Consider the following 27,966-nt stretch of genomic DNA (forward strand, 5'->3'; position numbering starts at 1 on the left):
AACATCTGATGTTACAAAAAAGCCTTATTTTCCGAGTACCCGCTCCTGTTTGCCAATATTCAGTTTCGGGTACGATTCTCAGGAAGCAGCCAAAAAACAATATCACAAAGAACATTTAGCGTTCTAAATGCGACACATAAACAGATGATACCATAAACCAGAGGTGTACCAGAAAGAGCAGAAAAACCATAAACTGCATTTGTTTTTTTTGTTAAGAACGCGAGATGAATTAAACTATAAAATCACGAGATATTCCCAATAATTCTTTCTTCTGGGAATTTAATGAGATCAGAAGAAATCTGGAATTCAAAACCTTACCTATGTTTCTTATTCTTAAATTCAGTGGCTCATACCTGAGAGTGCAGAACATACAAAAAAGGGATTAACCCCCCAAAAAACGCGATGCAATATTTATAAAACTCTGTAATTTTTGAATATTGATCCGAACCGGAGTAATATATTTAATCGGACGCGGGGAGTTAACGGGGACGGCTCACAATGCAGCGTTTGGCTTTCCGGTGAAGAAGGATCATTTAGCCCCTGCTCTTGCATTGGAAACCCCTCCATATTTTCAAAACTCCCAAGTCTTCCATCTTACGAAGAAGCCAATCGAAGGCCACGTTTGGTCACAAGAAACCGTGTAATGGCTAAACGTTCTCTTTTCAAGACACTCATCCATACGCAGCCTTTCACATTTTGGTTTTTAGGAGAAAAATAGTATGTTTCTCCGTAAATTGTGAAAATGCTGCATCAACCGCTATTTATGTATATTAAAAAAAAAGTCCTATATTCCTCCAGTGTGGCTGTTTAATGAAGCGGCAACGGCATCGGTGCCCAGCCAGTGCCAGCTTTCAGTCCTCCCCGATCGCAGGCTTCAGTAGGCCACGTCCCCCGTGTCTTGACTGCTGGAGAACAGAACGTCTGCCTTGGCGTTGATGAAGTATGTGACGGCGAGAGATACGAGGAAAATGGCGATGCCTACGACCAGTGTGATGACCTGCGGGACGAGCAGAGAATGGATGTTACTAAGCTGGCACGCGTGAAGACGTTATCTTTAAAGTCTCACTGGCGTATAGTAAAAGGACCTCTCTGTTGGTTATATCATGGCGCATGCGCAAGCTCTTCCTCACCTCTAACTGGTGACTGGGAACCAGGAAGATGCGGGCCCTGATCTCCTTCCAGCGGCTCTCCGTCCACGTGGAGTATTCCGTAGAATCCCACTGCCCCAGTTCAAAGGCAGGAGACTCCGCCAGGTGGCTGTGGATGGTGGTCCTCACGCAGTATGGGAGCCTGGAGGTCATGTTACCATCAAGAGGACCCTGCACCCAGTAGTAATCATACAGCTGATGGGAAAACAAAACAAGGCATGTAATCCGGATCAGATCAGGCACTGCTAACACGAGGCAAAGGATAAGCATGTGGCCCGCCGGCGTTTTTTACGCTATAGCTCCACAGCGGCTAATGTACTGGGATCGTTTCGGAGACATTAAAAGGGACATTGCATTTCTTCTGGATTAAGGGGGATCTCTGCTTACTTCTCTCCTGGAATCGGCGGCCTTCTCGGGTCTCTGGCACTCCTCCTTGGTGTAGTTGACCACCGTCCCGGTGAGGTTGGCCAGCACAGACAGCAGGAAGCGGGTGGAGTTGTTGGGGGACGGTCTGGTGCCTTGTAAGTTGGCAGTCACATAATACTGAGACGGAGTCTCTTCTAGAGGCGGAAGACATAGCAAGAATAAGATTTTTACTGAACCGACGGGAGGCACAACAGCAGAGCAAGTGCAAGCAAACCTTTAGTTCTCCGTCGGTCGGTAAACTACAACTCCTATGATCCTCCCCTACCGAATCCCGGCTGACAATCCCCCATCACTTTATTGCTGATTCACGTACTTTGCACTGACGTGCATCATGAAGGTGAGCGACCATCGAAAGGAGCTTTCAGCCTCTTTTAGTGCTTACAAGGGAGATGTCCCCATCGCTGACACTCTACACACTGTCCTTACCCAGAATGCTCTTCCAGTCCGCCTTAATAATGGACTGAAACCAGCTGTTGTTGGACATCTTCAGAAATCCATAGAGCATCTTGGTGACCTGTAGCAGAAAAACAGTAATGCTTCCATCAAAGCCTACAGACAACTGGACGCGGAACGGATTCTAGCTATCACATGACATCAACGCCAAGTGTCCCCATCCGGAGGGCAGAAACGGGCCGCTGAATAGGGGAAAGCGAATTTACCGTTTTGGGATCTGCCTTGATGGCGGACGTGTCATTCCCTCCAGCCAGCCGGTACAGGGCGGTGGCATACACAGAAGCCACGTCTGCAAGAGACTGCAAAATACAGAGCGTCAGACTTGCAAGACACCCGACATCTTGGATCGCATTCTACGCAAAGACGCACACAAGGCATATAAAAGACACCACGGAGTTTTAAATGGTGGAAGTAAAATGACACACACAATAAGCTGATGTCGTCATTGTGTCCCCTTAAGACATGTTGAAGATCATGTTGTATCCGTGCCTGCTGGCACAATATTAAGTTACTTGTCTGTCTCACCTTTGCGGCTTCTGTAACGTACTCCAGCGCCTCCTCTTTAGACAGACCATCCGGATAATCCATGTGGATGCTGTCGGCCGTGTCGTACATGCTGTGGAAATATCTGTACGGGGCGGAATATGCCGTATGTGGTGTTACTCAATCTGCATTTAAACCCACAGTGCCCTCTACTGGTGAGCCCGGGCACCATAACATTGTGCTGTCGGATGACGCATATTAAATCACTTCTCCCCGATTAAACCCCGTTTCATATCAAAGTCATAGCTTTATCGTGTCACAGACATGGAATGAGCCACGACTATGCAACACCTGGCTGGGAAACAAAATTATTTTCCAAGATAGCCTTCGTTAGAGAAATGAGGAGCAGCCATACAAGAAAGAAGTCTCTGCTGCCTGACTTTTGCACTCGCCTGAGACTCTGGAATCTTACACTTTGGGAGCTGTAGCGAACCCTATTAGATAAAGGATAAGGTGGGTGCAGAAGGCAACTTCATATATAAAAGAAAACCCCCTGCCACCCGCTGGAGGGGACCACGAACTACCATCCTGCCGTGTGGCGCATGGACACCATTTCCACGATCTCAAACTCACTTACAATTAGGTTAGGAGCTTCTAGACAAGTGGCCCACTCTGCCTACGGAGATGTGTAAATGCTATTGAATAGAGGAGTATTGGGGGCTTCCAGCTTTAGAAGCGGCATGGAATGGGTTGGGGGCCACTTTACCGCCTTCATTCCCTGCTCCCCCCACAGTGCTAATCTTACTTATTGCTGTAAGCCCCCTGATGGTCGGTCAGCACCACCCCTGGGATGTTTCGGACCCTCAAGAAGCGCTGAAAGGAAGCTGGAGGAAGAGGCTGGGATTGGTCCACTTCCTGTACGGTGACGTTGGCCACGCTGGTGTTGAGCAGGGCCTGGACCAGCTGCTGTACCTGGAAGCACAGGAGAGAGAGCGCTGTTTAGCGAATTGCCACCAGAAAGACCACGTTGCTTCGAAATGCAATCCTAACACCTCCATTCATTGAGGGAAATGTCCGGGACTTACCTCCGTATTCACAGTCACGTTATTCCGGGATACAGGGTCGGTGTGAAGCCACAGGTTCGAATTATTTCTCAATGCTACCTGCAGGCAAAGCAAGAAACACCGGAGTTACTGATGTAGCAAACACATAAAAGACCCACCGGAACACTCCTATTATTCGCGCAACGGGCCGTAAATACATTACCAGAGCCGTGATTTCTGTACCTGATTGAGCTCGACAAACGAATGGATGTTCTCGAGTTTAACGGGAAAGCGTCCTTTCTCCATGTCGTAGACCATCCGGGAGCTGCCAATGTAATCAAACGCCTCCTGCATGGTGAGAAGCGATAACCCGTCAGACACCGGCACGGAGGAACGTTAGGATTTTAGCGAACATCCTCTGCCGCCGATCCCGGGTTTTGTGCAGCCGGAGCAGTGAGTTTTATATATCGTCCAAACAGGTTTTAGGAGATTTACCCATTTCTTTGTATTTACACCGCCTGTAAACCGGTGACACAATGCTGCGTGTCCTCAAGCCTTACCCCTTGGAAGAACGTGAACATGATGTTCCTGGGCAGCGACTGTACGTCAGGCAACTTATGAAGAGCTTCTGCAGCAGCCAGCTGGGCAACCAGTCCGGAGACCGTGCTGTCCGCCGCCGGGGCCAGGTTCCAGAAGAAGGAGCGGCTGTCCATCTGTGGGGCAGAAGAACATCATAGAAACTGTCGCTCCACCAGTGCGTGAGTCTGCGTTCTACCTTGGTTTCAGGTGTAGTCTGCCATGCAGCTACCATATATTGCAAGAACTACTTAATATTGTCTGCAGTGTTCTCCAGCCGGCAGGGGAAGCAAACAATTACTTCCCCCATTCACATGGTATTTATCCCACGAAACTCAAACCAACGCGCATCCTGGCGGAGTAGGAAACCCTTTGCGTTTACACAGATAGGGGCAGAATTCATTTATTAAAAACTCTGTTCTTTCTCCGGCGTGACAGAAGCTGTCAGATTGAGTTTATTATTCCCTCTCTCACCCTTGTTGCTGCAATTATGACTTGATCTTCTGGATCCAGGGTGCCGGAGACGTTGACGGGTCGGAGGGCGCTCCATACGTTGTACCCGGCTAGAGTGTCGCACACCACTTCTAGGAGACAGCAAGGGATTTGCGTATAGAGGGTGCCAGAGACAAAAGCCAATATCAGGCATGCACCACGGCGGTCAAACCACACAACGAGCAGAGGCTCAGCACTAAAAAATCATTTTGTATTCACCTGGGTTAATGCTGAAAGACGTCTGTATGGAGTTCCTCCTCATGCAGGTGGCGGTGCTGGTGACGGCGTGCATGTGTGAGAAGAGCTGCATGGCACACAGAGGGTAAGCGGGGACGCTGCCGTTCCGAGGGATGTTGTGGTCTCTGTAGCACTGCCGAGACAGAAAGCGAGAAGTAGAATCCAGGAGAAATATCTACATAATTCCCTTTCATACTTTGTCATTATAATGCTGACCTCTCAAAGAAACCCACCAACATTGCAGCCTCCGTCACTTTGATGAATGGGTGACAGACCCACAGCGGGGTCCGAAGACTAATGAAGAACCTACGGCCGCCTTAAACGAGGGGCAACTCAAAGTAACTACAGGGCATCGCACGATACATCACTTATCAAAGTGTTCTGCCTGGACCGAGCCCCCTGTACGTTGTGACTTTTGTGCAGAAGCCCACCTGTTTGATGACCTCCGTTTCATTCTCATCCTGGAGCAGAAAAATTGGGAACTCAAAATCCTCGTAGGAAAAGCCGTTTCCCAGAGGGTTCCAGACGGTCTTGTTGCAGTGAGCGTACTGAGCGCCGTGATCGCTGGTGTACACGCCTGCGGAAACACAACGTGCATCAGCAAAGAAAGGCAAACGCCGGGGAAAACTTCAAACGAGGCTCCTTTAAAGAGCGGCCACGGATTGGTTCAAAGGCTTAGTTGCCTTAGGAGCGTTTTTTCCTGTATCAAACTATGCTAAAGAATTGAAAAAATGGATACTCCTTAACGTATGCAGAAGAATACTTAAGCTGTAACAGTTACCAAAATGGTGAAGTTTATTCCAAAAACTAGCAGTTTCTCTATACTTTTATGAAAATAAGTGTACAAAATAGTTTGGGTTTTTTTATAGATAATTTTTTTTTTTTTTTAACTAAAGGTTATTTGAAACATGCTATAGTATATTCAATTCCAAATAAAGGGCGTCATGTTAAGGATTTTTTTAGGTTTTTTTCCTTAATATTGAAAACCGTTTTCAATGTATATCGCTTTAAAACGGGAAATAACTTAGTGACTATATTTTTGAGCTTCAGCTTTCTTTATGTTTTCATTTATTTTTTTGGCTCTAGGTCTCTTAGTAACGAGTAAGTGCTGTCTTACCAAAGCCATCGTTTGGGCATCGCAGGTCTGGAGAAAATCCAGAAGGCGGACTGGGTTTGGAAAGCGTGACGGCTATGCCGGAGACTCGAGAGCTTCCTCTCAACTTCTGCATCGTGTCCCTAACATAAAAACAGACAACTGACAATCCACACTGGAGATGATGAAGCACAGAAATTAGATTTTAATCTCAAAGTTCTAATAACACCCCGGCGTATCGCTGCTTGAAGAACCGCTATCCAGGAGCCAAAAATGCGTGCCGCTAACGGCAAGAGCTGATTGGCTGAGATGAGCTCTGACATCATCAGTATGCGGCTGCAGCTCATCAGCTCTCAGTTGGACACCCGCAGAACGCGAGCTCTATTTCAACAGACAGACGCCGTTTTTTGAGAAGTGTAAATAACTTCAGTCTCTCTCGCAGAAGCTACAATGACTCCTGCTACGCCTGCGCTCTCCTCGTTACTTACTTGGTGAACAGATTGCCCTCGAGCAGAACCATGTACGGAGGGGTGCGTCCAGTCTCTACCACCCACGCCAAGTCCTCTTCCTTCTCCACCACGTGGATCACCCCGGTGTCTCCATTCCTGGAGGCTGAACACAGAGCGCGAGTTACATTCTGCACAACGATCCCAACCTCGTCACCATGAGAGAACTTTCTATAACATTCCATCGCTCAGAGCTCTGCCAGAAGCTGCTCCCTTCACCGAGGTCGGGCAGCGATTAACGGGTCACTTACACTGGCACCCGATCTGATGAGTGGCATTGAGGAGCCGGACACACGGCGTCGTACTGTTCAGAGGGACGTAGATCTTTCTCTCCACGGAATTTCCATGACAAAAACCTGCGGTGAATACAAGACGTGATGATCTATACATTATTATTAACCTGCAGCAGAAAATCAGCAGATGACATCATTAGTTTCTGATTATATATATATATATATATATATATATATATATATATATATATATATACTGTAAGTCAGGATCTGGGGACGATGTTTCTTCTTCATTTATTTACATACCGGACTTCAGAGCTTATAATAGCAATATATGTAATAAATAGAATGATAAACAATAGGGGTGAGAGAATGTTGATGAAGACAGTTTGCTGTGATATGGCTATAGTATTCTGTTTAAAAATATGACGACAGTGCACCCGCCACCGGGCTCTGGCCTCTCTTACCAGCTAAAATCACCAGGGCGAGTCCCAGGCGCCTCCATCCCTGCCAGGCCTCTCCCACCATTCTTTCCAGTGTACCAGCCGCCGCCATGATCACCTGCTTGGCTACTTCCGCCCTGAGAGGTCCAGTCGGACCGCAAAAGTACCCAACTTCCGCCCTCAGTGTTCAGAGAGGAAGTTTGCACTGGACGCTCTGGTTTGAGCTCGCTGGTTGATGGGAAGCGCATGCGCGCTGACGGGTTCTGGCTCCAACGCGGCACTTCCGGGAGAGAGGGTGACGTGTGAAGCCGAAGAGTGAGACAGGACCTAGGGAGATGCTGACCAAGTTCGAGACCAAATCTGCCCGAGTTAAAGGTACGGGGCTTGGGGCACGAGGGGCACGAAGGGCACAAGGCGGGGAGGGCCTGGGCAGCAGAGGGTGCACTTGTACTTCGCTGTCGCCTGTGCGCCCCATTGCCGGGCCTAACCGCACCTAGGCTGGGTATTCTGCTGCAGGAAAACAGGGGCCATCTGCCCCCAGGAGCCAGGCCACCACAGTGCCCGCAACCGGAGATACCCCGCCCTTACAGGGTCCCCCATTCTTCTCTTCAAAGATTAAATGGACCCCTTCGTGAGAGATCCGCTTTATAATCTCCAACCTGCTGCAAGAGAACAAGAACAGACTGTACCCTTTCTGAGAGATTAGAGCCGCCTTATATTCTGGAATCATTTACCCCTCAGTGACGAATTGTCCCCGCTTTCTTGGCCGATTTAAATTTACCCCTCAGTGCCAGATCTTACCGCTTTCCTGCGGGAATTAAATTCACCCCTCAGTGACAGATCATCCCCTCTTTCTGGAGGTAAAATTACCCCTCAGTAACAGATCGCCCCCCCCTTGTTGCTGGAGGTAAATTTACCCCTCAGTGACAGATCACCCCCACTTTCTTGGCAGATTTAAATTTACCCCTTGGTGACTGATCCTCCCCCCTTTCTTTCTGGAGGTAAAATTACCCCTCAGTAACAGATCGTCCCCCCTTTGTTGCTGGAGGTAAACTTACCCCTCGGTGACAGATCGCCCCCACTTTCTTGGCAGATTTAAATTTACCCCTCAGTGACAGATCGTCCCCACTTTCTTGCCAGATTTAAATTTACCCCTCAGTGACAGATCGTCCCCACTTTCTTGCCAGATTTAAATTTACCCCTCAGTAACAGATCGCCCCCACTTTCTTGCCAGATTTAAATTTACCCCTCAGTGACAGATCGTCCCCCCTTTGTTGCTGGAGGTAAATTTACCCCTCGGTGACAGATCGTCCCCACTTTCTTTCCGGAGGTAAATTTACCCCTCGGTGACAGATCATCCCAAATACTGAAGTGGCGGTTTTAGGTGTTTGTTGTGGTCGGATAGTATGTTTAGTGTCTAATCCTGGCGTCTGTTTCCCTCCCTCAGGGTTGAGCTTTCACCCCAAGCGCCCCTGGGTACTCACCAGCCTGCACAATGGCGTCATCCAGCTGTGGGATTACCGCATGTGTACACTGATTGACAAGTTTGATGAGCACGATGGTGAGAAGAGCGTCTGCTGGTATTTATAAAGTTTTATTATCGTAATTTTGTTTAACTATGTGGTCTTGTTTTGCAGGCCCCGTCCGAGGCATCGACTTCCACAAGCAGCAGCCGCTTTTTGTGTCCGGAGGAGATGACTATAAAATCAAGGTACAAAAAGACATATACCTCACCATCAAACAAATAACGTATACGCCGCGGTCGCGTGTGGCACGTTTCTAAAGAAATGTATTTATTTGTAGGTGTGGAATTACAAGCTCCGGCGTTGCCTTTTCACGCTGCTGGGACACTTGGATTATATCCGCACCACCTTTTTCCACCATGTAAGTAAATATTCCTTTAATACGGTGGGGTGCTGGGGGTTTGGGGGTATTAAACCCTCTACGCCTTGACAGAACTAGATGCCTTCATACTTTTATCGTGGGATATTTGTAAACACGTATGGGGGATGCAGATTACCTGGGCACTCATTACTTCCTGCCGTGTCTCGCATTTTTTCCCCCCCTAGGAATACCCCTGGATTTTGAGCGCCTCTGATGATCAAACCATTCGCATCTGGAACTGGCAGTCCCGCACCTGTGTCTGGTAAAATGAATTTATTCACACAGTGACCTCAAAATAACCGCCATCTTAATCCTATGGGTTATGTTTTCGGAGCCAATTGCTGTGAGGTTTTAGAACCTTTTTGTACCAATATTTTTATTTCATGTGGAATTTTATTCCGCGTTCTAACAACAAACTTTTTTTTTTTTTCTTCTTCCCTGCAGTGTCCTGACCGGTCACAACCACTACGTGATGTGTGCGCAGTTCCACCCCTCTGAGGATTTGGTGGTATCCGCCAGCTTGGACCAGACTGTGCGCGTCTGGGATATTTCTGGTGAGCTGCTCAGGTCGAGTGGGTTCCTCGTGGTTCTTGCCCACTCAAAACTGCATTAGAACGTTTGGCTTTTCCTATAGGACAGTGGTACCTCTTGCCCAGTAGATAAATGTTGCACCCGCTATTACACCCGCTATAGCTGGCTGTCAATATTTTAAAGCAGAAGTGTGCAGTGCAAAGCTTTTGTATCGTTTAAAATCTGCATGCCCCATGTGATCTAATTTTGGCCTATCCCCTTTATGGATGTCTGTTAGGCGTCTGACATGGAGCTGCTGTGTTTTAACCTTTGCACTCACTCATATCAGAACTGAAATGCTTGTCATTAGGCCTGATAGACACCATTTAGTCCCAGAGAAAGCCCACTTGGCCTTTGTTAGCACCCAAGCCCTACTTATTCATGGCCAACTTTAGTGTTCAGGGTGGTCTTTGAATCTGAAGGTAGAAATAGTCCTATTAACCAGAGCCAAGATGGAGTGTTTAGCAGAAGCTGAGACCCTCAGCCAAGGTAGAAGATGCAAAGTCGTGTGAGAGGTTTCCATCTAAGCTTCCAAAAGCTTATCAACTTTACATCTTTCATTTTGTGCGGTGGCCAAATATCAGTATCAACTTCGACTAAAGAATCCATGAATTCATTGCGTGATGTATGCCCTCAGCCTCCCATGCAGTTTTGAGTGGGGGAGGCTACTCATTTTAAAGGACATGGCAGATATGACCAGATGCGTCCGGCGTGAGTTTGGGGGAGAGGAGCAGCCTGCCTGCTCTTCTTCGTCATCCTCCGCCTCCCTCCTTTTCACCTGGAGGGCTTTCTTTTCTTTTCTGAAACTGCCTCTGCCTCTCGTCCACCTGGACGCGATAATGTTTCTGCTCTGAAACGCATGCTGCGTGGCTATAATAAGCATGAACTGCATGTCCCGTCATCAGGGGTTGTATACTAAACACTGTTACGGTGATAGCCATACTAATGACAGTATATTCAAACAGTGTAACGTTGTGATCGTTATCCAGCATGTGACTGTAATTCCTTAACTCGTCTTATTTGAGCCTTAACCGTTCTCGTGGAGTCTGGCTGTAACGTTGTAACTGTGAGCGTGTGTTTGTCGTGATAAAGCTGCTTTTATCTGATACATGGCTCCTACACGGCTTACGGACAGGTTAATTTACCCGTTCCTTTAACTGAAAATTCATTTATATACACACATACTAGACGTTTGCAGTGTTAGGCCGGCACATCTGGCCAGGGATATGTTAAACCCGGAATTTAACCCATTTTATTATTTAGAATAATACGCAGAACTTATCCAAAAGAAACTTGCATGCAAGGTCAAAATTAGTTTGTTGCTAAAATGTCGAGCAAGCCTTGAAAACCGTTTCCTCTACAAGGTCGAGGACTTCAACGAGAGGTTTCCTCCGTGGTAACCGCAGTTGCGTCCATGCTGCTAACTCCATGGTTTTAATTTCCCAAGCTAACCCGTCTGCAGACTGTGCATGCAGCAGGCCATCGCTCTGACTAACGTTATTACCCCGGTTATTAATCCGCTGACCATCTCCATTTCACCCTTCCACGTTTCTGCAGTAAGCTGGTCCATCCTGCGTGTACTTTCCACCCTCTCTATCTGCGCAGTTACAGACATTTTCCATATGTGCCACTGCCGTGGTCAGCAGAGGGATTCCACGTCATCCTCCATCCTTCGCAATAAGCACCTGCTCATTCTCCCGCTTCGAGTGTCGCCAATGTCCACGATGCACTCTAAAACGATAACGTACAGCAAATAGGATGGTAGACTTTTAACCTCTTCCGACCCAGAGGGTTTTGTAACCCGAGGTCCAAAAAAATATATATTTTACCATATGTTTGTAAAACCATGATTTACCCTTTCCAAACTATACATTATTTTGTTCATGAAAAACGGACCCGTCTTTTAAAACCATAGAAATACAAAATAATTAGTGAAAATAAATGTATGTTCAGCAGCATCTGCTGATTAGTCATTCTCTACATACATATTTTTTATGTATAAGAGGGGCACATCCGTTTTTTATTACGTACTACACCATATTACATATTTTTAGACAAGTCCAGGCTGTCAATAGACAGAAGGATCTCATATGTAATGGCAAGGACTTACTGGTACGTCCTAATGGGCTTCTTGACACAGGTTTTAAGGGCATACAGGTACGTCTTAAGAGGACTGAAAGGGTTGAAAATTAAATCATTATTACAATATCATTTCCTTACCTTGGGAATGAACTATATTCAGGGGTTTTGGTATTTATTAGCCTGAGTGTGTCCCTTAACAAGATTGATGAAAGGGATGAACTCCAGATATTTGTGTGGGGGGTTAAAGCTTTATTACAGCTTTTATTTATTTTTAATTTTTTAAGGGTTTAGGTTTTTTTTTTTAATGACTGAGCTCCAGCTTTCTCATGCCATGAGCTTGTAGGTCACCGATGAGTCCCTGCGTGACTCTGCCTCTGTGTAGGACGTGTCTTTGGCACTGGGGGGCCAGGAAATGGTTTTTTCTTTTTTCTTTTTTTTTTGGACAATTTGGAATGAATTAGGGATGTAGTGAGTTTTTTTCCCTGTTACAATCTAAACCAACCTTTAGCGAGTTTTCTTATTTTCCTAATAATACAAATCTGTTATTTGGACACAAATTGCTCTCTTGGTGCAGTTGGTAAGGCTGTTGGTTATTAAGTCCCAGGTTTTGGTTTTCCGCTACCTACTGTCTGGTTTTAACGTTCTCTCCCCTCATGGAAAGGCCTAAGGAAGAAAAACCTTTCTCCTGGAGCGGTGGAATCCGACGTCCGTGGAATCACCGGGGTTGATCTGTTTGGAACCACGGATGCTGTTGTAAAGCATGTTCTGGAGGTATTCTGAGAGTGTGTGCTGAATGTCCTCTCCGGTCACTTTGGCCAAGCAGAGGTCTCGTGTTCCATTGGTTCCCTGAAGTATCTGTAGCCCTAATTCCCTGGGCATAAACATCCATCTGTACCCTTACCTGCTTCTTTTCTTTACCTCAGGGACATGATCGCGGTGTAAATTGGGCTGCCTTTCACCCCACAATGCCCCTCATTGTGTCAGGAGCAGATGATAGACAGGTCAAAATCTGGCGGATGAACGGTAAGTGGTGAAACCCCGCCGCTGTGCTTTAGAGATGCCGACAGCATTATGTGATTAAAGACATTTCAGGAGGCTTGGTATCGGTTCTAGTGCCCTCTTCTTTGCCGGGCTCCAAACTATAAGGAGGCACCCCCCAAACTTACAACTTACTTGGGGTCCACCAATTGTCTTGGACAAATATAAATGAAAAAAAGTCAGTGAGTCACCAAGTATTTTAAGGAAAATGCTGTGTTTTAATGGTTTTAAATGGTTTAAGATTATTTTATGTCCCCAGAATCCCTGATTTAATTGTAAGTGTGAGATTTAAAAACTAACCAAAGACTCTCTTCCCATCTACACCGCGTGGTTAGGTATCTTTAAAAACTGGATTAGGGCATTTCTTGGTTTGTGGTTTTGGGGCTAAAACATGCATTTTGCTTATCTTCCAGACAATGCTATGCCATGTACAGGGCCAAGTCCGTTAGACCTGCCCAGAGGTGCCTGCATGAGTTAATACCATTTGCAGCATGTGTGTAGCTGCCGATCACTGTAGTATTACTGGCCTGTCAGTCATGTAGATTAATGATAATTGACTCCCTCCGGCAGTGGAATCTGTTACTCTGCAGGGTTAAAGAGATATTACTCTTTTAGTAGCTAAGTTGTTGAGCCATGGGCTCGACATCCCTGCCGCTCAAAAACCGAGCTCACCGGCCGCTGCGCTTCCCAGCACAGAGAAGAGACGAGCCTCTCTCTGCTTCCTGCATGTATATTCTCGGTGGCTTGGTTTTTAAACGTAAACATTACCACCTCTGCTGGGAGTATTTTCAGTTATACCACTGCTGTATGTGAACATTTCACATTACGGTTTACAGTAACACCGCAGTGATTCCGCGCTAGTGGTGCAGTGAGATTTCTGCATTATTCCTGCCTTTTTTTAATGGGCCTAATGTTCTAGGTCATTGGCCATGTTGGCAGATGCACGTGATGTTTTGCTTTTTTTTCCTCCCCTTAATTTCTTTTGGGCTGGAGGAAACACTAGAAATAGTGATTTAGGAATTGGGAACGTGACATCCAGAAGCTGCCTTCTTATATATTTTAATAACTGGAGTTCTCGATACGCTAGTCCATGTCTGACCAACATCTGTTCCAATAGCAGCGATGCGATGAGAGGCAAAATAAGCCAAAGTGGTCATGGTTGGCAAATAGTTACTGGTTAAAGGGACAGATGTTCAAAGCTGTCCACCTTCAAAGGCACCGCACGAAATCTCAATATAGCCATACGTTTCCTGTAAACTAGTAAAGCAGACTTGGCGTCGGGTCAGTGAGGATTAGGATTTACTCCACACGTCTATAAAATGTGAAGAACACGCACGCTATCGTTCAAAGGTTTGGGGTCACTCGGCTGTTTATATGGAATACAAGGACAAGATAATCGCAGAAAGTGCTTTCTATGAAGTTATTCCATTAAAAAAGCAGCCGTTTCCAGCTACAGTAGACATTTCCAACATTAACCCCGTTTGCGCTGGATTTCTGAGCCATTCTGTGTTAATGGACAAAATTTGGATTTCTTTCTTACACATGGCGACCCCAAACCTTTGATCTGTAGTGTATGGAGTGTTAATGACTTGGAGGGTTCCACATTTCAATGCGTGGCTAATCTGTGTCTGGACTGGTTCATTAACTTGGCTTGTGGGAGACGTGCTGGGATTGACTGACCAAATGCACAAAGCTGTTCTGAGAATTTGGAATAACCTTTACGGCCGGATTCCGATGATTGCCAGCGGTGGTTTTGTGCGAGTCCTAAAGTCTTCCGCGTGGAACGATCAGCAGGTCTTTTCTTCTCTGTCCCATTTCCAGAGTCCAAAGCTTGGGAAGTGGACACCTGCCGAGGACACTATAACAATGTCTCCTGCGCCGTGTTTCATCCTCGCCAGGAGTTAATCCTCAGTAATTCTGAGGACAAGAGCATACGCGTCTGGGACATGTCTAAACGGTGAGCCTTCGTGAGTCCTAAAAACGATTGTGTGCCGTCTGTACCGACAAACGTCTGTTTACACCGCTTTGTTTTGTCTCTGCTCTGTAGGACGGGCGTTCAGACTTTCCGTAGAGATCATGACCGGTTTTGGGTGCTGGCCGCGCACCCCAACCTCAACCTTTTTGCAGCAGGTGAGTCGGTGGTTTCTCTTTTCCTCTTCTGTACGAATGATCTTATTTACCCGTCTGATTCTTATCTTCGCTGATTACGTTCTGTAAGAGTCTTTATTCTCTGCGTTCCAGGCCACGATGGAGGAATGATCGTGTTTAAGCTGGAGAGAGAGCGTCCTGCTTATGCTGTGCATGGAAACATCTTGTATTACGTGAAGGACAGGTTCCTCCGCCAGTTGGACTTCAACAGTTCCAAGGATGTGGCTGTCATGCAGCTGAGGAGGTGAGGATGATGGATGCTTCTAGAAGTAATCAGCGGTCATTGGGTTATTTTCTTTTTCTGTCTCAGAATGTTGAATGGGACATTATTATTTGGGTAGGAGATGACGTGTTACTGCTTATGAGATATTGCTAGGGTGCTCTTTCCGAAGTCTCTATCTTTATCGTTTCAGCGGCTCCAAATTCCCCGTCTTCAACATGTCTTATAATCCAGCTGAAAACGCCGTCCTGCTGTGCACCGTAAGCAAAGCTAAAATTGCTATAATAAAGCCCGAAGATCGAGAGCCAACGTGATCTGTTCTAAAATGTACTTTCCTGTTACAGAGAGCCAGCAACCTCGAAAACAGCACCTACGACTTGTACACGATCCCCAAAGATTCTGACTCCCAGAACCCCGATGGTAAGAGCTCGGCGTATACCGGGCTTGCACATTAAGACCGCAAATGTCACCGATTTGAGAGGTTTTAACCCTTGGCATATAGACACGTGATTGCCATGTGCGTTTCATGCAGGAATCTCTCCAGCTAACACTAATGGATAAGATGTCTATAACCGTAAGAGTATTTCTTTATCCAGGCCTGCTGTTGCATGGCAGGTTCCCATTAGGGACTTGAGAGCAAAGGACATTTTAATTTACTTAGAACTTAAAAAACATCATTGGTGGCCTCATGCAATAGGCAACTGTTACGAGTGATTGGCTCATTGGTAATCGCGCATCCCCATAATGCCCACAAAGAGTAGGAAGCTCATGGACCACTTATGGTCTTCATTGCTGTCCTTTTGTGTCCCCTCTTGGCAGCTCCGGAAGGGAAGAGGTCCTCTGGCCTGACAGCTGTGTGGGTGGCACGCAACAGGTTTGCCGTCCTGGATCGCATGCATTCGGTGAGCGATAGTCTTGTGTGTGTCTCATGCCTCAAATAACCATAAGCTTTACTAGTGAATGTGTTCAATAACCCTTTTCTTCTCCTGACTTCCACACCACAGATTCTTATAAAGAACCTGAAAAATGAAATCACGAAAAAGGTCCAGGTTCCAAACTGTGACGAGATCTTCTACTCTGGAACGGGGAACCTGCTCCTCAGGGATGTTGACTCCATCACCCTGTTCGACGTGCAGCAGAAACGGTATGGGGTTCTATAGGGTAATCATCAAGGTATTGTTAGTAGTAACCTTGGACGGCAGAGATCCTAGGCATTAGTAAGCCTCAACCAGACGAGGGTCAGATCTGTTGGGGGTTTTTAGAGTAGGTTTAACATGAGTGGGACCGTTGGCCGATGAGTCCTGCTCTCCCACAGTATGTTGCTTATTAACTTGTATTTTTTGGTTGATGTTGCAGCACTCTGGCCTCTGTGAAGATCTCCAAAGTGAAGTATGTCATCTGGTCCTCAGATATGTCTCACGTGGCTCTTCTGGCCAAACACGGTAAGCATACATTTTGCTAGAATACGCATAAATCTAATGGTATACCTTTCTGGTCATTCTGGTTACATTGTTTAACTAGTGGTATGTAGAACTTTATATCTAGTTATGCAAGATCCCTATAATAAGCCTTTGTCCTTTCAGCCATTATGATCTGCAACAGGAAGCTGGAATCCCTCTGTAACATCCATGAGAACATCCGAGTGAAGAGTGGAGCCTGGGATGAGAGCGGGGTCTTCATCTACACCACCAGCAATCACATCAAATACGCGCTCACCACTGGGTATGTCCACTCAGAGCAGCCAGGTTAATGGTGGCTCTTGAACTTATAAAACATATCAGGACTTTTAACAGGGATGGCGTTTTATGTTTAAAGAAAAGATTTGGCCTGTGTTCTTTATGTTTCAGCTTCTAAGTGTGTTGCTGATATCTATAATCTTGTGTGATTCATTCTGTATTTGGGTTTTTAGGGATCATGGGATCATCCGGACGCTGGACCTTCCCATTTACATCACAAGAGTGAAGGGTAACAATGTGTATTGCCTGGACAGAGAATGCCGCCCCAGGGTGCTCACCATCGACCCCACGGAGTTCAAATTTAAGTTGGCGCTAATTAATCGAAAATATGATGAGGTGAGAGCTCCTGTACTTGCCTGGGGTATCACTGGGATGCCAAAGACAAATAATGCATGACGTTCAGGGCCACCCTACTAGCGGCTTTTTAAAAAGGCCGCAATTGGGGGGGGAAAAAGAGGCTCAGCGTGCATTTTTAGGTGAAAGTAGAGCTATTAGGAGAAATCGCTGTGCCTTCTTGTAAGTAATGCTTGGTTCCCATCTGCTGCCTCCTCATACCCAGGTCTTGCACATGGTGAGAAACGCTAAGCTGGTTGGTCAGTCCATCATTGCCTACCTCCAGAAGAAAGGCTACCCCGAGGTGGCGCTGCACTTTGTCAAAGACGAGAAGACCCGCTTCAGCCTGGCTCTCGAGTGTGGAAACATTGAGGTGAGTCTGCCGTAACATACATAAAATGCACACACAATCTAAAGACGCATTATACGAAATCATATGTCTAAATTCTAAAGATTCTCGCTGAAAAGGAGCATTCATGAGAAATTCATCAGCCCATTCATCAATCTACAGAGCCTCTTTTCTTCAGAGTCAAATTGCCATGTTGTGGTGTATCATTTAACTTCAGTTTGATGGACTGGGTAATCATGGAGTAATGCATAGTAACGCATAGGCTGTTATGTTTGTCTGTGCCCGGTTACTTGAGTATGTTATAACCGTATCACCGTCCCTATCAGATCGCGCTGGAGGCAGCCAAAGCCCTGGATGATAAGAACTGCTGGGAAAAGCTTGGGGAGGTGGCCCTGTTACAGGGGAACCACCAGATTGTGGAGATGTGTTATCAGCGCACCAAGAACTTCGACAAGCTCTCCTTCCTCTACGTCATTACCGGGAACCTGGAAAAGCTGCGCAAGATGATGAAAATTGGTGAGTGGTGGCAGGCAGGGTAATGGCTGTCCTGGTAAGTCTCTCAGCTCTCAAAAGATGTAAGGCTACAATAGAAGTCGCAAAATATCCTTAAATATAGAATAGATAATAAGGAAACAATATTAATGTGTAGTAACAAACCCGGGTTTCTTTCGATAAAGCTGAGATCCGCAAGGACATGAGTGGACAGTACCAGAACGCCCTGTTCCTCGGGGACGTGGACGAAAGAGTGAAGATTCTGAAGAACTGTGGCCAAAGTAAGTGCAGTTATTTTGTTGATCTCTCTCTCTCTCTCTCCTTGTCTCTCTCTCTCTCTCTCTCCTTGTCTCTCTCTCCCTCTCCTTGTCTCTCTCTGTCTCTCTTCGTCTCTGTTCCTGAATTAAGCAGCCAATTCTGTTGTCTCTCCAGAGTCCCTGGCCTACCTCACGGCTGCGACACACGGAGTGACTGATGAAGAAGAAAGTCTGAAAGAGTCATTTGACCTGGAAAAGGAGATTGTAAGTGTGCTCAGATTCCAGGGATGTGAAATTTTTAGGATTTTCCCATTGCAATAAAATGGAATAGAAGTGCAACGCTTTGTTGTTCAGGTCAAAAGGTGCTTGCTTTGACCTGGGATCAACCAAGACTTATGTGAGGGAGATGTTTTTCTCACTCGTCTGCTTTCCTTTAGATTCCTGAAGTTGACCCAGATGCCAAACTGCTCCTGCCGCCACCTCCCGTGATGCCCTTGGACACCAACTGGCCATTGCTGACCATGTCAAAGGGCTTCTTTGAAGGAACCATTTCAAGCAAAAGTGAGTACCGTCTACTGATCAACGTTTGAATAGTCTCACCATGTCTTCATAGGCCCACGGATATTAATTGTCACCGTTGTTGCTCAGGTAAAGGAGGAGCATTGGCGGCAGACATTGACGTGGACACAGTTGGAGGTGAAGGCTGGGGAGAAGATGCCGAGTTGCAGTTGGATGAAGGTGACTGCTGGTTTCTGTCTGTAGCTTAGGATGTTTATATAGACAGAGCTGACTTGTAACCATGTGCCAAATCTTTGTAGATGGCTTCGTTGATGCTGGTGAAACATTTGGAGAGGAAGCCGTGAAAGGACAGGAGGAAGGAGCCGGTTGGGACGTGGAAGAAGATTTGGAGCTGCCTCCTGAACTGGTGAGGATGATGGCGGTCATATAGTTTATTCTGGTAGAAATTTAAAGGACGGGTATTTTGTAACCTTCGTCATTACCTGGAAAAATGATCGGCGATGGTCTTAATAACCTTCGGTTAAAAAACCTTTTTGTGTTACAGGATGTCCCCTCTGGGTCTTCAGGCTCAGCAGAAGATGGGTTCTTTGTTCCACCCACGAAAGGCAGCAGCCCGGCGCAGGTATGACATCGAGTCTCCTCACGGGAACGCGTTGGTCACACTAAGTTATTCTGCCTTACTACGTTTGGTCAAGGATTAGATATTTAACACTTTCCTTCCTGTCCCCCCAGGCTTGGTGCAATAACTCTCAGCTTCCCGTGGACCATATTCTGGCAGGATCATTTGAAACTGCAATGCGGGTGAGATATCCATAAACGGTATTAAGTTACCCTACTACATGCAAACCACAGTTGGCTTATTTTATTTTTCTAATTTAATTTTCAGCTGCTGCATGATCAGGTTGGCGTGGTTGACTTTGCTCCATATAAGCAACATTTCCTGCATACCTTTTCCCGAGGTCGCTGTACCTACCAAGCTTTGCCCGGCCTCCCCGCCATGTACGGCTATCCACAACGCAACTGGTAAGGTGTTTCTTCTTCATGCTGGTATCAAATGGCGATCACTCATTTAGTAGTTGTGTTCCCTTTCATCTTACCTTTCCTGTTTTCAGGAAGGACGCCGGGTTGAAGAACGGACTTCCTGCCGTCGGCTTGAAGCTCAGCGACCTCATCCAGCGCCTGCAGCTTTGCTACCAGCTCACCACATCCGGCAAATTTGAAGAGGCTGTCGAGAAGTTCCGGCTCATCCTCCTAAGTGTGCCGCTTCTCGTGGTGGACAACAAGCAGGAGATATCAGAGGTGGGGGCAGCTGGACCATTTCTTGTGTTTGGGATAAAATACTAAAATACTGGTAAACGTAGGAAATGTTTTTGTCTATTAAAAAGATGTGCTTCCTAGGGAAGAGGACTTTAACCCCTGACCCCTCATCCGCTTTACTGGAAAACACCAGCATATCTATTCTACTAGGTCAACGGTAAACGCGTCCCTTCTGGCTCCAGTTGGCGACTGCATTGCTGCGTACAAATCACTACGCGGCTCCTGTCCTTTGTGTTATTTTCATTATTATGAAGCAAACAAGCCTGCAGCCTCGTGTTATTAGTTACAAAGGTCTGTCGCTGCAATATCCACCCCTTTTCCTGTAAAACATTAATCTCGGTTGCGATCCCTCTGTTGAAAACATCCTTGCCGTGTTCTGAAAGTGTTCTTGCGTTTCTATCTTGAATATCCACTATTTTCCTACCGTTTCCTCTTAAAATATTGCGTGTTTACATTGTGAGCATGACCCCCCCCAGACCAATAACAAACAGCAGGGAAGCCGAACTTTTAGACAAAAATGTATAATTCATTAATCGTTTTTTGCGTAATAACAGCTATGTTACGCTTTTTTTTTTCTTTTGCAGGCCCAACAGCTAATAGCCATCTGCCGGGAATACATTGTAGGATTATCCATGGAAATTGAAAGAAAGAAACTCCCCAAAGAGACTCTGGAGCAGCAGAAACGCATCTGCGAGGTAAGGAGGCCGGATCGTGTTAAGGTCGTCGCCAGCGTTTTGTTTTCTTCTCTGCGTCAGAGGGATAACGTTCTAAACGTCTCTCCCGCAGATGGCCGCATACTTCACTCATTCCAATCTGCAGCCGGTACACATGATCCTGGTGCTGAGAACAGCCGTCAACCTCTTCTTCAAACTCAAGAACTTTAAAACAGCCGCTGCCTTTGCCAGGCGACTCCTGGAGCTGGGGCCCAAGCCAGAGGTGGCTCAACAGGTAAGGGGGCCGCTTGGGCCGAGACACGTGGCTCTCAGATCAGTTTGCCTCGTCGTCCTCATCATGAACGCCCTCTCTGTTCTTCTCGCCAGACTCGGAAGATCCTGTCCGCTTGCGAGAAGAACCTCACAGACGCCTACCAGCTGAACTACGATATGCACAATCCGTTTGACATCTGTGCGGCCTCGTACCGGCCCATATACCGAGGGAAGCCGGTGGAGAAATGCCCCCTCAGCGGCGCCTGCTACTGCCCTGAATTCAAAGGACAGACCTGCAGGGTTACAACGGTAAGCAAAGGAGGGTTTTCTTTTGTCTTGTAGATAAATAACTCCCACACGTTGCACAGCAAAATGATTGAAACGACACCAAAGAAATCCTCATCTACAATGGCTTACCATGTCCGACACCTCCGACATGCATGGCTCCTAATCTTATCCTCTGCTTTTTTCCCCCCCAGGTAACGGAAATCGGAAAGGATGTTATTGGCCTGAGGATCAGCCCCTTACAGTTCCGCTAACGGGCCGTGTCCCTTGATCTTGGCTCACGTTTGCGTCTTTGCTCCGCGTGTACGATGTATGTTGCACGTAGCGTGACGTTTCGTTGTTTCCCTCCTCCTCCTGTTATTTGATCCAAGCTCGTACGATGATCTTGTAATGTAGGCGTAGCATAAAACGTGCTTTTTCTCATTAAACATGTATTCCTTTAAAGCCAATAAAAAAAAGGATCTACAAACGTATTATGTTCTATTCCTTGTCTGGAGTTGCCGTTGATCCCGGTTTTGTTGGGAGTCTATGAATCGTCAGCTGGAAAGCCTTCCCGGGTCTGATCTCAGAAGTGAATAAAGAGACCCAAACCATTCGTTATATACGCGTCGGGTGCGCATGGATGAAGAGAGGCGGTAGTCTGTGTAGTGTAGCTTGTAGACGTGGCAGAGTTCTAGTGAAGGGAACTCGGTGTGATGATACGCGATTAATCGACGGCTTCCTGTCTCGGTGAGGCTCTTGGTCATTGAGGACGTTGGACGTAGCTTAGCTATTTCATTATCTGCTGAGATTTAATTTTGCGTTTGGAGAAAGTTTAAAGAATTGACACGGCCGATAACGATTATCATTCCAAGCTCTGTGTCATAGTGTTCATTCCCCGATCTAGTATGCAGATCTAGCCCGTCTTTCCTTCAGGACAACGAAAGGAGGTGAAAGCTTTTGAAGCCTCGAAAGGATCCTGGTCTCTTCTCCTACTAAGACGACATAATATGACCACGATTAAAGGCTGCACTAGGAGTATATGTGATGGTGAAACACCCATCGTGTTCTATTCCACTGCAAACAGCATCCCCAGGATTGTGCAGATACGTTCATTCATTCATTCATTGATGCAAAGGTGCATGATTTACAGGCTAACTATATATCCGCTGAATGTGGGGACCAGCTGACGCGCTCCATTGCATCTGGTTTAATGCATCTGGTTGAATCTGATTTAAGGCGCTTTTCGATACTTAGTCGTGTATCTAAATGTTTATGACGTCTCCGGCCAGCAAGTCCCAAGCGATTGGGAAACATAATCTCAAGAATTAACGGATACCCTCTGCCCTCCCTCCGACCGCTCTGCCTGCAGGTGGCGCCGCGGCCCTCGGTTCTCGGCATCTCTTTCGTACAGAAATCTTTCACCGGATTCAAGAAACTCCTCTTAGCAGCAATTTTAGTACTGAATCTACCCAGAATCGTTTACGCTGCCAGTCTTTTCATAGCCAAGACGGTAATCGCGGTTAGGATGTTTCTGGTATCCCGGGGGCCCTAAAAGAATAGCTGCTTTCCTGTGATGTCATTTGGTTATTATTATTATTTACCGAGTCCTATTTTAAATTACATTTGCTTTCTTTAAATATACTTTGTATTCTGCGTGGCAAGAAAAAAAAATATCCTGTGTGCATCAATTTGATTTAATTTAAAAGGGCGAATCCAAGCTATGTTCCCAAGTGTCCCATCGTGGGCAGAACAATCCCAATTATCTGGCACTTGTTCCATAATCATGGGACCCTCTGGCCACTGAGCTGTGAAATCCATTGGTGTTGATCTGACAAGACCTCAAATACTTGTCTTGATATTTTACATTACCATGAGGTGGTAGCTAAGTGGGCAGCCTCCCAGCAGAAGTGGTAGAGGGTAATCCAGTGTGGCGGATAGAAAAAAAACAGGCGACTAGACGGGGGCTGAATGGAGCCTATCTGCCAGTATATTTTGGTTTTTTATGTAGGACAGGCTAATCCAACACAGATGTCACCCATTTTTAGCACCCGAAATGTGACGCAGCGCAGAACGAAATCATCAACTCGGCGTATAACGTGTACAGCCAATAACGTCAAAAACATCTCATAATGTTAACCAGAATCCAAAGATGCCCTAATAAATACGTCTCCCCGCACCCCGTCACCGCAGCGTCTCCCCCCATGCAGGCTCCCGAGTCACTTGGACCCAGAGTCTGTAACACGTAAGGTGGGTTTGTGATATATTATTATATATATTGTGTATTAAATGGTAACAGAAGCGCTGTAAGTGAGGAATCCGAAGGCGACGAAAGTCATGATGCCCCAAAGATACAAACCAAGAAACGGGAATAAAAAATATTCACGAATGTAAAAAACTGAAGTAAACGTGTTCTGTAAGACGTGAGTGTGAGTGGAACTACCCTAAGTGTGCGGACTGCCCCCTGAGAATTCACCCCTTCACCATGATAATGTGCCCCCCTCATAAGGAGATTGATGCCCATCATGATGCTCATGATGCTCCATAATGAAACACACCTTCAATATACCAAAGGGTTTAAAGGGCCACTCCAGCAGCCATATGGTTAATGGTGATTCGGTAACCCGGTACATCTAGCGGTGTAAGGCGATGGCAGGGCGATCAGTGCGTGATTTCTCCACGAGTGGGGTCTTGATGTACCAGCAGTGCCCCCCACACACTCGTGTCGTGTTGCTGTACCCCTCTGTCTCGCTGGCTCCTCCTGGTGTCCTCCTATTGCCCTTTAAAGATGGCGTCGCCCGGAGCGCCTTCATGTGCCCTTAGCTAGCTGCGCGTTCTCATTGGCTGATAGCGAGTGATGTTACGCTGATGTCAATCACCGGCCGACAGGAAGGAGAAAACATGGCCGGGGCTGGAGGAGAGGACAAGGAGCTGGATGATCTGCTAGATAGTAAGGAGAGGCTAGTGAGGGGCAATTGGGGTGGGATCTGTCTGAACTGGGGGTGCTGGGGCAGAAGTGGGAGGTGGGTGGCTGCAGTCACATGAATTAACTCTGCTTTGTGGGGTATTATGGGGTTATCTGCCCCCCTGACAGTGAGATCTGCCCCCCTGACAGTGAGATCTGCCCCCCCTGGTGTTTTGGAAACTGAGTATATTTAAGGTGCTGTTCCACGTAGACAGAATATGAATTGTTCTCTTTATTCACGCCGGATCTGTGAAGGAGGTAACAGACCGCCTCAGGGGAATCTGCAGGGATCGTCTCCGGGTTGTCACCCCCATAATGCTTTGGATAAGTAGAAAGAACGGTCAAGAGGCATCTGTCCACCTCCTATACTCCCATTGCCTCGTTATTACCCCGGGTTATGGGTTACTCAGTCTGTTGGGCCTCTCCTGGTCGTTGAATGTCAGACGTAGGATTAAAGTGTCATAAAACGAAGCTGTTTTATTGATACCGCGCTGACAGACTTGTGCCCTTCTGCCTCCACCTTCCTTGTCCCCCCACCTTTCTGCGTAATAACAATGTAGTTCTGCCCGATTGGTTGGCCGTCGCCGTTTTTCTGCTGTTCTGATGTCAAATTTTAATATGAAACGTTTACTCGCCTAGTCGGCTCATTAAATTTTTTTTTTCTTTTTCCTTCCTTAAAACAGGCGCCCTCGATGATTTTGAGAAAACCAGCCAACCCCCTCCGCCTGCAGACTCTGCCCCAAAGCCCGCCGCCCCGGATGGACCTCCTGGAGATGCTGCCAAGGTGAGCCGCTTCTCTCCTGTTCTCTTTGCTGCTGGTTGAGTCCGTGACTGAGTCCCTCTGCCCCATGCTTCTGTCCCTCTGCCCCATGCTTCTGTCCCTCTGCCCCATGCTTCTGTCCCTCTGCCCCATGCTTCTGTCCCTCTGCCCCATGCTTCTGTCCTTCTGCCCCATGCTTCTGTCCCTCTGCCCCATGCTTCTGTCCCTCTGCCCCATGCTTCTGTCCCTCTGCCCCATGCTTCTGTCCTTCTGCCCCATGCTTCTGTCCTTCTGCCCCATGCTTCTGTCCTTCTGCCCCATGCTTCTGTCCTTCTGCCCCATGCTTCTGCCCTTCTGCCCATGCTAGGATCCGCTCTTCATGTCCCAGGAGAAGTTCTTCCAGGAGTTGTTCAACAGCCAGCTGGCCGCTCAGGCGTCCGAGGAGTTTGAGAAGGCAATGAAGGAACTGGCCGACGAGGAACCCCATCTTGTAGAACAGTTCCAGAAGTTATCCGAGGCAGCCGGAAAAGTCGGTACGTCATTAACCCTTGTCCTGTCTTCTGCCGTGCGCTGAGTCGGTTTATTCTGTACCTTACTCTATATAATCCCCCGATATATTTGTATAAAGCTGTTTGATATAAATTAAAGGGGTATACTTGCCAGGTGTCCCTGTTTGGTCTGTTCAGTCCCTCTCTGTGCCCCAAACCCCTGATGCCCCTCTTTTCTAGGAGGTCAGAATGTTTGCTGGGTATGAGGGTATCGCAGGGTTCTACAGCCCTAAAAGCCCCGATAATGTGGATAGAAACAGCTTTATAAATGAATCTGGATAAATAAAATATGTAAGCGGGATTTATAGGAAATCTATAAGATACTTCATGTAACTTTACTCTGACGAAGCCCTTATCTTCCAGGAAGCGATGAAACCTCCCAACAGGAATTTACATCTTGTTTGAAACAAACCCTCACAGGGCTGGCAAATAACGCAAACGATTTACAGGTGAGGGCCCTCCTTGACATATTGGCTTTTTCCGCCCCTGCGATGTTTAATGTTCCTAGAATAAGCATGCACCCGTGTGACGGACCCCTCGTGATTCTGTTCCGCAGAGCTCTGGTCTGTCGGAGGAAGAACTTGCCAAGGCGATCGAGGGGCTCGGAATTGAGTCGGACTCGGAGGGGAGCATCCTTCCGCTCATGCAGAACCTCATGCAGAGCCTTCTCTCTAAAGAAATGCTCTACCCTTCCCTCAAAGAGATCACAGAGAAGGTGCGAGCCGGGGCTGGGGGGCATCTTCACCCTTTGTGTTGCCCTTTAATTACCCTCTTGTTAGCAGTTGCCACCACGAATGGGCTGTCGGCTGCCGGAATGGGGAATTAGGCTGCCAGTAGTACGTTGTGTGAACGCGTGTCCGCTCTTTCTCACCCCGCGCAGTACCCGGAATGGCTGCGGGCGCACCGAGAATCCCTGCCGCCCGACGAGCTCCACAGATACCAAGAGCAGCACAACCTCATGGGCCGCATCTGCCAGCACTTTGAGACGGAGGAGCCGGGAGAGGGCGAGGCGGCGCGCTTCGAGGCCGTCATGGACCTCATGCAGCAGGTAAGCGACCTGCGATGTTTGGTGACCTGGCGCTGCGTACGATCGTTTCGCTCCCAACAACCAATGTTTTTATTTTGTTTTAGCTTCAGGAATTGGGACACCCACCCAAAGAGTTGGCCGGTGATTCGGTAAGTGTCATGTGCCGACCTTCATGTAGAACGTGTCGACAGATAAGACTTTCGTCCCGTCCGCTCTGCCCGATTTAGGTGTCACTCAGAGGAGCAAGCGGCTTGCAAACACCCGAGCGCGGTGTATCCCACCCTGGGGTAGCGGGCATTATCCTAGTGCCCCTTTTCCGCTCGGTGCCCCCTCCCCCTCCGTTACTATATCTTCTATTTGAAGTGTGTGGCTGTTACTGAGACGTTCGCGTGGCCGGTTTGGGTCGTCAACTTTAACTTGGCCGGATCGTATGAGCTTTTTATAGACAGCGCTGCCAGGAACGTGGGGGCCAACTTTGTCCCTGGGGGGTCTGGGAGACACCTGATATTGGCATAGGTGAAAATATTATGAACCCCTTCACTCCTGGGCCTTACCTGACTTCCAGTTTTAAGACGTGAACTAAGAGGTTAAGAATGTGTGTGTATAATATATATATTTAACTATTTTGGCATTCTACTTTATTTTAATGAGTTAATAAAGAAGCAAGCAAACCAAACGTGAAATAAAGTGATCTTTTATCATTAAACTAGCTCAAACGTCTTGGTACCTTGGTATGATTTTGTTTCAATTTCTGTGGGAACAGCCTATCAATGCCTCCGTTTAAGTCACATGACAATCAATTTGATATGATGTAAAGAATTGTATTTGGGAAGGATATGGACATTCAGCAGTACCAAGAATGGTGTTTCTGTAGCGTAGGTGGGACAGCAGCTTTACTGTTTGCCAGACCCTATGGACAGGTTGGGCAGCTGTCAGTGCAACTCCCATAACACTTAGCCATGCTGTCTGACGCTCTGTCTCTCTTTCCTTCCTTAGCCAACCGGGCTCAATTTTGACCTCGATGGAATGAACCTTGCCAATGCTGGGAATGCCAGTGGAGAGCAGTGCTTGGTCATGTGACCTGTTTTTTTTGCCGCCGGCCAATCAGAATGAAGACGGAGCAATCTCTCTGTCTCATCGCCTGATGCTGTAGGCTCTGGAGGAGGAGTATCTGGATGAACGCGTCTCCCGCGTGTTCCTTACAGGTGCATGATATCCACACGCTCCGCACAGGGCCGACACGCTCCGCGCCGAGTACTCGTCATAGAATGTAATTGTTTCCTTCGTGTGATAACCAAGCGGCCTTACTTCTCATCGCCCGAGTCGTCTGAGGATGCATGATCGCTCGCCCCAGGCTGGATTTGCCGTCTTCTACGTCGGTGTCCTCGCGGATGTTCT

General features: G+C 47.2%; 3 protein-coding genes across 3 annotated transcripts; 2 read left to right on the plus strand and 1 right to left on the minus strand.

Moving 5' to 3' along the window:
• Positions 1-211: 211 nt before the first annotated feature.
• Positions 212-7,275, minus strand: NCSTN (nicastrin). The gene is made up of 17 exons (XM_053475208.1): positions 7,158-7,275; positions 6,709-6,813; positions 6,440-6,563; positions 5,976-6,094; positions 5,290-5,435; positions 4,841-4,991; positions 4,604-4,713; positions 4,114-4,266; positions 3,797-3,901; positions 3,596-3,673; positions 3,316-3,482; positions 2,553-2,655; positions 2,234-2,326; positions 2,001-2,088; positions 1,536-1,708; positions 1,131-1,343; positions 212-997 (listed from the first exon to the last, which is right to left on the minus strand). The coding sequence occupies exons 1-17, from the start codon at positions 7,243-7,245 to the stop codon at positions 875-877; spliced, it is 2,139 nt and encodes a 712-aa protein (XP_053331183.1). The 5' UTR covers positions 7,246-7,275; the 3' UTR covers positions 212-874.
• A 100-nt stretch (positions 7,276-7,375) lies between these two features.
• On the plus strand, positions 7,376-21,762 carry COPA (COPI coat complex subunit alpha). The gene is made up of 33 exons (XM_053475205.1): positions 7,376-7,508; positions 8,581-8,694; positions 8,771-8,844; positions 8,937-9,017; positions 9,203-9,279; positions 9,462-9,571; positions 12,331-12,440; positions 12,593-12,692; positions 14,529-14,664; positions 14,755-14,837; positions 14,949-15,099; positions 15,269-15,335; positions 15,420-15,495; positions 15,895-15,977; positions 16,080-16,219; positions 16,432-16,517; positions 16,659-16,797; positions 16,985-17,147; positions 17,371-17,517; positions 17,820-18,009; positions 18,171-18,266; positions 18,418-18,506; positions 18,680-18,803; positions 18,891-18,980; positions 19,061-19,167; positions 19,306-19,383; positions 19,494-19,562; positions 19,648-19,784; positions 19,874-20,060; positions 20,663-20,773; positions 20,865-21,026; positions 21,119-21,313; positions 21,484-21,762. The coding sequence occupies exons 1-33, from the start codon at positions 7,469-7,471 to the stop codon at positions 21,541-21,543; spliced, it is 3,672 nt and encodes a 1,223-aa protein (XP_053331180.1). The 5' UTR covers positions 7,376-7,468; the 3' UTR covers positions 21,544-21,762.
• A 2,329-nt stretch (positions 21,763-24,091) lies between these two features.
• Positions 24,092-27,878, plus strand: PEX19 (peroxisomal biogenesis factor 19). The gene is made up of 8 exons (XM_053475213.1): positions 24,092-24,218; positions 24,917-25,017; positions 25,361-25,526; positions 25,905-25,990; positions 26,098-26,256; positions 26,422-26,589; positions 26,673-26,717; positions 27,565-27,878. Exons 1-8 carry the CDS (start codon positions 24,137-24,139, stop codon positions 27,646-27,648), a joined length of 891 nt encoding a protein of 296 aa, XP_053331188.1. The 5' UTR covers positions 24,092-24,136; the 3' UTR covers positions 27,649-27,878.
• The last annotated feature ends 88 nt before the right edge of the window (positions 27,879-27,966 follow it).

The sequence above is a fragment of the Spea bombifrons genome, chromosome 9 (genome assembly GCF_027358695.1).
Source record: "Spea bombifrons isolate aSpeBom1 chromosome 9, aSpeBom1.2.pri, whole genome shotgun sequence".
Taxonomy (NCBI): domain Eukaryota; kingdom Metazoa; phylum Chordata; class Amphibia; order Anura; family Pelobatidae; genus Spea; species Spea bombifrons.

Bases quoted from the DNA above. Each gene is read 5' to 3' on its own strand.
- PEX19 (XM_053475213.1), top strand. From the start codon at position 24,137: ATGTCAATCACCGGCCGACAGGAAGGAGAAAACATGGCCGGGGCTGGA. The intron at 25,991-26,097 runs GTGAGGGCCCTC...TCTGTTCCGCAG, and splicing joins ATAACGCAAACGATTTACAG to AGCTCTGGTCTGTCGGAGGA. The intron at 26,590-26,672 runs GTAAGCGACCTG...ATTTTGTTTTAG, and splicing joins TCATGGACCTCATGCAGCAG to CTTCAGGAATTGGGACACCC.
- NCSTN (XM_053475208.1), bottom strand. From the start codon at position 7,245: ATGGCGGCGGCTGGTACACTGGAAAGAATGGTGGGAGAGGCCTGGCAG. The intron at 3,674-3,796 runs GTACAGAAATCA...CTTTGCCTGCAG, and splicing joins CGTTTGTCGAGCTCAATCAG to GTAGCATTGAGAAATAATTC. The intron at 2,089-2,233 runs GTAAATTCGCTT...TTTCTGCTACAG, and splicing joins TCAAGGCAGATCCCAAAACG to GTCACCAAGATGCTCTATGG.
- COPA (XM_053475205.1), top strand. From the start codon at position 7,469: ATGCTGACCAAGTTCGAGACCAAATCTGCCCGAGTTAAAG. The intron at 15,978-16,079 runs GTGAGCGATAGT...TCCACACCACAG, and splicing joins TCCTGGATCGCATGCATTCG to ATTCTTATAAAGAACCTGAA. The intron at 21,027-21,118 runs GTAAGGGGGCCG...TCTTCTCGCCAG, and splicing joins AGCCAGAGGTGGCTCAACAG to ACTCGGAAGATCCTGTCCGC.